This window comes from Suricata suricatta, chromosome 7 (assembly GCF_006229205.1).
Source record: "Suricata suricatta isolate VVHF042 chromosome 7, meerkat_22Aug2017_6uvM2_HiC, whole genome shotgun sequence".
Taxonomy (NCBI): Eukaryota; Metazoa; Chordata; class Mammalia; order Carnivora; family Herpestidae; genus Suricata; species Suricata suricatta.
In genome coordinates this window covers 39,045,415-39,053,209 of record NC_043706.1, presented here as the reverse complement: position 1 = coordinate 39,053,209, position 7,795 = coordinate 39,045,415, and the positions used below count along the sequence as shown (strand labels likewise).

The 7,795-nt window shown below is 53.0% G+C and overlaps 1 protein-coding gene across 1 annotated transcript; it reads right to left on the bottom strand.

The window, feature by feature from the left end:
- Positions 1 to 504: 504 nt before the first annotated feature.
- GUCA1A (guanylate cyclase activator 1A) lies at positions 505 to 7,028 on the bottom strand. The gene is made up of 4 exons (XM_029945616.1): positions 6,828 to 7,028; positions 1,395 to 1,544; positions 947 to 1,040; positions 505 to 680 (listed from the first exon to the last, which is right to left on the bottom strand). Exons 1-4 carry the CDS (start codon positions 7,026 to 7,028, stop codon positions 505 to 507), a joined length of 621 nt encoding a protein of 206 aa, XP_029801476.1.
- Positions 7,029 to 7,795: the final 767 nt, after the last annotated feature.

Below are 7,795 nucleotides of genomic sequence, written 5' to 3'. Positions count from 1 at the left end.
CTTCTTGGCATGTCTATTATCTAGCATTCATGCAAAGAAGGTGTTCAGTAAATGCTTGGGGAAGGGAGGAACACAACGCACCACACAAGTAGACTCCGGGGTTCCGGGGTGCGGGGTTCAGTGTGTGATCGCAGCACCCATGTGGACGCTTTGGCCACCGGGTCTGTAGGATTCAATCAGAGTCGGTGAAAGCCCGGCTCTGCGTCAGAGCTCCCTGGTCTAGACAGGAGTGGGACTCCAGGGAGAAGCTCGGTGGGAAAAGCAGAAGCTAGGGACGTCCCGCGGGCCGCCCAGCAGGGGACAGTCACTACCCGCTGAGTCCTGCTCAGGGTTCAGGGACCATCCTTCCGGACTCCCGCCCCAGCCCCTCTGCCGCCGCCCTGCACCCCAGACGGGCGGGCTGAGCTTTGAGTTCAGGAGCCTGCATCTAGTAAGACAACAGTGAGGACCCCAGGCGCCAACACGCCAACCCGTCCCCGGAACGGAAGCAGCGGGGCGATGGGCTCAGCCGGCTGCCTCAGTCTCCCCGCCGCCGGCCCCAGCCTCTTCCTCCGCCTCCTCGAGCTCGCCGTTCTGGAGCCTGCGCACGATGCGGGTGAGGTCCAGGCTCCGCGTCAGCGTGTCCAGGAGCATCTGGTCCTTCTGGACGCCCTCGATGAACTCCTCCAGGGAGAGCTCCCCTGGGGCAGAGAGACAGGGAGTCACGGGGAGGAGGTGCTCACGCGTCCCTGGCACCATTGTGCGGGGACCTGGAGTCTTGCAAGGGGGACCGAGCCAAATGTTAGGGGAAGTGCTGTGAGGGGAGCTGGCAAAGGAGCCAAAGTCCACAGTCCGGACCACGGAGCCCTAATATCCAACTCTTGGGGCAGGGGCAGCTGGGGGCTGTGGCCTCCCTCTCCCCTCCCGCGCCTCTGCCCTGGCGGCCCCCTTGTCCCGGCCTCCTCACCATCCCCATTGACATCAATCTTGGCGAACACTGTATTGGTGAACTCTTCCGCGCTCATGGTCATGTCGCTGCAGGGGTTAATGGCCCGGATGGCCTGCAGAGAAAAAGAAGTGAGGCTCCCTGTCCTTGTTCCGTCTCTGCCCAAGCAACACACTGGGCGCCAGAGGCAGCGCTGGGATTTAGAAGTTCGCCTCTTGGTACAGATGGAAAAAACAGAGGTTCAGAGAGTGGATGGCACATGGCCCAGGTCACGCAGCTGGTGAAGGCCACAGCTGCCCCCACCCCCACCCTCCGACCCTCAGTGCCAATCCTGTCCCTTTCTGAGATTGCAGTTCTGTCTGCTGAAGTCCCAACTCGCCCACCCTCGGGCTGACTGCTCCGGTCCTGGCCTCCCAGGGCCACCGGCCCCACCCCGGCCCCGGGCCTGGCCCTCTGCACCTGAAGTTACCCGGATGATGGTGAGAAGCTCGTCCCTGTCGATGCATCCGTTGCCATCAACGTCGTAGAGCTTGAAGTACCAGCGCAGCTTCTGTTCCACCTTCCCCTTGAGGACCAGGCTGAGCGCCGCCACGTATTCCATGAAGTCAATGTAGCCGTCCTGGGCGAGAGGCGCGGATGCCTTGAGTCCGCTCCACGGAGGCCCCAGGAGAAGCTGAGCCGCCCAAGCCCCTCGCCCTTCCTTTCCTTCCGGGTCTGCCCCGTCTGTCCCTGACCTCTGGGCAGCCCACTCCGCCTACCCCAGGGGCTCCCTCCCCTAAACCAGCCCCTGGTTGGTGTCCTCGGTGGTGCCTCCTCTTCCCTGGCATTTCGGTGCTGGCGGTCACTGGCTGTTCCCATGTGATTCTCAGACCTGAACCCTTCCAGTTGCCAAATGAGGGAGAAGAGAAACCAAACCCAAAGGATGTAGTTTGGCTGCGTTTTTCAGAGCTGGAGAGAGAGCAGGAGGTAGATGCGGAGGCAAAGAGCACTCTTCTCGTTCTTCCCTTTATCCTTGAACTTTACTGAGCACCTTCTACACACTGTGATAGAGGCTTCAGAACTCAGTAAGACAGGAACCCGGTGCAGATGGGAGTGCAGTGTTGGGGGCGCAGGTTTGAATCCTGGCTTCACCCTCTCAAAGCTGTGGAATCTGGGACAAAGGACTTAATGGTCCTTGATTTCCTCACCTATAATAATTACAATAGTAGCCGCCTCTGTGGGGCTGTGGAGGGATTAAATGAGTTTATGTGTCGAAAGCACACAACACTGCCTAGCAAATAGTAAACACTCAGTAAATATTCACTATTACTGTCACTACCCTTCCTATGATTGTTTTTATAAGGAGGTCACGATGCCATCACGATGTAACGGCAGCGCATCTGGACAGGACGTTACGGAATCACAGAACAAGCACACAACTCTGCTTGGACAACCACCAGGGGAGAGGCCAGAGGAGAGGCTCAGGAGGCTTCCCCAGGAAAGGCGGTGTCCTCTTGAGTCCCAGGGGGATTGACCATGGGAGAGGATGGCACAAGACATGCCTGCAGAATTTCTCCAGGGTCCCTCCAGATTTCACAGGCCACTCCAGTGGGGTCAGGGAAGCAGGGAACACAGGACTGCCTCTGCCCATCTCACCGCCAAGCCCCGTGAGACTGGGAGAGGGAAGCTGGCGTTTTGCAGAAAGGCTGAGCTCTAGGACTCAGAGCCTGTGAACTTGGAGTCCAGCCTCTGTTCCTCCACTTACTCACAACCCTGGCTCTGGGACCGGGAAGTTACCCAGCAGCATATTTGGGGTCAGCGGGAAGAACTCTAACAGGCAGATTAGTCCATGGTGGACAGGGACAGCCTTGTGCAGTAATGAGCTCCCTGTCACTGAAAACGAGCAAGCAGAGGCTAGAGCGTTGTTATTAAAGATATGGCAGAGGCTGGGCAGGATGGACACTGAGATCTCCTGGCTCTGTGCCAGCAATGGGCCTCGGATGAGACCTTGATGAGCCAGAGCCCCACAGTGGGTGTCATGATCGTGGCGAACATCTACAAGGTGCTTTCCTGTGTTAATAGGCTTTCACATACGCCTTTAGCGCATCCCATTTTTGCCCACCCCACCCCTCAGGGCTATCCTCAGAACAGAACGAGCAAACACACACACACACACACACACACACACACACACACACCCATGCCACAGTGCTCAGAGAAGCAAGCAAACAGCCAAGGAGGCTTCCCCTGGGCAAGAGGACACGGGGTGAAGATCCTTCGCTTTCCACTTTTTATCTCTCCAGACTGTGGGAAATGTTTACCGTGAACTAATGGGGCTATAAAGAAGCAATGGAAAAGTATGGGCTCTCACTCTGGAAAACAGTACAGAGGTTCCTCAAAAAGTTAGAAATAGAACTACCCTACGACCCAGCAATTGCAGTACTAGGTATTTATCCAAGGGATACAGGGGTGCTGTTTCAAAGGGGCACGTGCACCCCAATGTTTATAGCAGTGCTATCGACAATCGCCAAAGTATGGAAAGAGCCCAAATGTTTGTCAAAAGATGAATGGATAAAGAAGATGTGGTATATATATAGTGGAGTATTACTCAGTGATCAAAAAGAATAAATCTCGCCATCTGCACCAACATGGATGGAACTAGAGGGTATTATGCTAAGCGAAATTAGTCAGAGAAAGAGAAATGTCATATGCCTTCACACATATGTGGAATTTAAGAGACAAAACAGATGAACATAAGGGAAGGGAAGCAAAAATAATATAAAAACAGGGAGGGAGACCAAACATAAGAGACTCTTAAATACAGAGGGCAAACAGAGGGGTGCTGATGGGGTTCTGGGTGGGGGATGGGCTACATGGGCAGAGGCATTAAAGAACACATTTATTGGGTGTTATATCTAGGGGGTGAATCACTGGAACCTACTCTTGAAATCATTATTGCACTATATGCTAACTAACTTGGATGTAAATTTTTAAAACATCAGTCAATTAATCAAATTAGAAATAAATAAACATTGGTAAAGAAAGAAGAATAAGAAAAGTATGGGCTCTTGTGCCTGAAAGACCTAACTGACGTCTTAGGAGAGGTGTGGCCTTGGACAAGCGCAGGGTGTCTCTGCGTCTCGGGAGGTTCCTCCACTTGAAGCTGGGAATGACTGCACATTTTCAACACTGTGGTCTGGGTTAGATTCAGTCACACTACTACAGTCATACTAACTTCTTCCTAGTGCCTCTCATGCTGAGTATTTTCATTAGCGTTACTCATTGAATCTCACCCCACCCCGGGAGCTGGGATTTTTGTCCCCATTTCCAGATGAAAGCTAAAGTTGAGAGGTGGGGTTAGACCAACAACCAATGAATGGCCAAACTTGGCCTAGAAACTGGACCTCCTAAATCCTACCCAGTGCTCAGACGCCGGAGTGAAGATTTACATCAATTTGTGTGCACCTGCTTGATTGCTAGGCGTGGCCAAGCCCAGGCAAAACTTTGAAGTAAGCAGGGTACCTGTTTATGGCCAAGATCACACTCCCCACTCACCCTGTGGCACCCCTGGCCCCGCCCACCCAGCACAGAACGCTGAGATACAACTGCCTTCTACCCAGGGGCTGGCAGACTTTTTCTATAAAGGACCAGAGAGCAAATCGTTCAGTTTGGGCAATAGGTAAACAAGTGAGTGTGGCATCTTCTTATAAAACCTCACTTATAAAAATAGGTCCATAGGCCCTCGTTTGCACACCCTGTTTAACTTAGCACACACTCTGGTGCACCATCTCTCACCCAACCTGATACACTACTCTGTGTTCATGACAACGGGTAGAAGGCGATATTGCCCCAAGTGTGATTTACACCGTTGATGTATGCAAAGCCCTTTAGGTGTTACAGAGATGCTCTTCATTTTAATAATTATGTATTTAAATCTATGTATATTGTAAAATATGCAATTAGCCCATAGAACTCATGATTGTGCATTGACTCATTCACTCATATAACAAATATTTGTTAAGTGCCTACCATGGTCCAGGCACTGTTCTAGGTGCTGGAGATAAGCAGTGAGTCAGCCAGACAAAACTGCCTGCCCTCATGGAGTTCACATTCCAGCAGGGGACACACAACAAACATAGTGGCTGCATGTTATTAAGAATCAGTATTAGAAGATGAGATGCTCTGGGGGGTGGGGTGCGGGGGAAGGAAGGTGGCACAGGAAATGCAGGGTAGGGGCTAGTCCTGGTTAACTAGGGTTTCATCAGGAACTCAGGGCAAGTGTCAGTGGGAAGGAGACATTTGAACAGAGACTTCTAACAGGGAAAGGTGTGAGCCAAGCAGAATTCTGGAGGATGAGGGTCCCAGGCATCACAAAGACCCTAAGGTGAAGGTGTGCACGGCATAATCAAGGAAGTCAGGTTTGGGACAGTAGAGGTGGTGCTTGCAAAATACAGGGTTGATGAGTTGTCCCTCCCTGGTGTCATATATGTGATTTCAGAGTATCCTTTGGGAGATGTGTCTTGACCCAAAGGGTCTTTTTACAAGTGAGAAGTCGAGATAATTCGGTGTTTTTAGGTGTAAGATGTTGAGGTTCAGCCACTGACTCTTCTCCCTCCTGTTCAGGAATCATTCCTTCTCCTGGAGCATCTGGGGGGTCCAGCATGCCTATGCCTTCCCTTCTGATCTCCACAAGCTCCAGTGCTCTGCTCCCCCCGCACCCCCTTCAGGAAAGCCAGTAGGCACCAGGATGCTGCCCTTGAGGTCGAGACTCAAAGCCCATAATCTGCTTTGGTCCCTTAACCCTAAATATTAGTGAGTTTTAAATAGCCTCTGAGCCCCAGCTGTCCTTAGAAGCCCTGTCCACCATGGTGTTTGGACCCTCTGGGCAGTGACGGGGGCTGGGAAAGTTCTGGGCAGCCTCTCCTGGCTTGCAGTAGACACACATCAGAGCAACATCACATCCTCATGCTTCCCCTGAGCGCCGGGGGTCAGGGGTCCAGCCAGGGTGGGGAGACAGGTTTGTTGATCTGGATTCTCCTCCCACTGCATCTTGACTGAATTGCTCCAAATAAATGGAAGATTTGCTCTCGATGCCAACAAATATCTTAACTCATGCTCTCGACATCCATGGCAAATGCAAGTCAACGAGCAGAGCGTAGGGGGTAGATCTTGGGCGCAAGGCCACCCAGCTGATGGAAGCCAAGGGCCCCACCTCACTGTACCCAGCACCCCCCTCTAGCTGATTGGGACCCCCAGTGATTACTTGGGGAGATTACAGTTTGACCACCGTGCAGACCTTCAGGCCCACTTGAGAGAAGGTGAACTGAGGTCATTGGACATTTTGAAGTTGGGAGAAGCCCTCGTCCCAGCAACCAGGCAAGACTTGCCTGTCCCCAGAGCATCAGGGGTGACCCAGGTAACGCGGGCCTGCCTGTGCCAAGCCAGCCAGAGCTGCAGACTTATCACAGTGCCCTCACCTCTCCACTCCTCCTCCTCCTCCTGCAGCCTGTGAGCCTCTAAGGGCCTGGGCAAAAGCGCCAGTGTAGCACCCAGCACTCAGCAGGTGCTGGATGACTGTCTTATAAATGTTCACACTTGTTTTGGAGTAAATTGAGAGGAAGCCATTGGATTGGGCCTCTGGTTACACTAACCTGTGCACCCCTCTGTCTTCCCCTGGAAAGTGAGAGTCCAGGGAAGGCTCTGGTTCATTTCTGAGTCCCCAGTGCCTGACACACAGTAGGTGCTCAATGAACATTAGATCAATGGACTCCCTAACATAGCCCCAGATACACAGAGAAGCATGACCCCTCCTCCAGCAGACTCCACGTTCTGGCACCTGTTCCTCCCAGCCCTGCACTGGCGGGGCCTCCCAGGGCGGCCCTCCAGCACCCACCCATCCCCACCCCCAAGCCTCTCTGCTCACTTTGTTGAAATCGAAGGTCTCAAACATCTGCTCCACATACTGGCTGGTGGACGGGCTCAGGTTCTTGAGGCCGAAGAACTGGCGGAACTCATAGAGGGTGAGCTGGCCGGAGGGGCACTCGGTCATGAACTTCTTGTACCACTGGTGGCACTCGGTGCTGCTCAGCTCCTCCGCCGACTTGCCGTCCATCATGTTGCCCATCTCTTGGACTCTTCCTGTGGCCGGCACCCAAGGTAGACAGAACCTGGTCCCTGCTGTCCCTGCACTATGATGGCTCGGCTCTCTAACACTTGGCCCTCCTTGCTCACAGGCCCGAGTCCTCCGGAGCTGAGCAAAGAAGGTCTGATGAATCAGACGGCACAGGGCAATGTTGGGAAGAGGTGAGTGGAGGGACAAAGGTAACAGGGGGCTGTGCAACCCCACGGCCGAGTGCAGGAGATGCCAGAGAAGTGGTGCTAAGTCCCCACTAAACCCTTGCAGCCAATGGGGACTGCTCCTAGGAAGGAATAGTGAAAATAGAACAAAGCTTAGGGAAGCAGAGGCCCGGGATTACAACCTTGAGCTGATAGGTGAGAGGATTTTCTTACCCATTTTGTAACCTCATTATCCCTTCTTACCAGGACAGAGTAGGTGGCTAGCCAGAGGCTGTTCTGATCCTGTGACCTCCATTCCCTTCTTCTCCTGTTTTCAATGGGTTCTCACCATTTTTGGATCCTGCCCTCAGACATGGAATTGAGATGCATATGAGATAGAGCTGGTTCCTCTGCCAGAGCTGAACTGACTGTGGGCTTTTGACAAGACTGCTGTGTACAGTTATCCATGCTGCGCACTGCACTTGGTCATCACAACTGAGAGGCTCCAATCACACCATGGATAGTTAGTGTATAAGAACAGAGTTTGTGGGCTTCCAAGACAAGTCCTGAGCAGCTATCAGGAACCCCCTCCTACATTAAACTGTACAAGTACAT

Coding starts and splice junctions, on each gene's coding strand:
- GUCA1A (XM_029945616.1), bottom strand. CDS start 7,028: ATGGGCAACATGATGGACGGCAAGTCGGCGGAGGAGCTGAGCAGCACC. Junction 1,041..1,394: donor AGCTTCTCACCATCATCCGG/GTAACTTCAGGT, acceptor TTTTCTCTGCAG/GCCATCCGGGCCATTAACCC. Junction 681..946: donor GATTGATGTCAATGGGGATG/GTGAGGAGGCCG, acceptor TCTCTGCCCCAG/GGGAGCTCTCCCTGGAGGAG.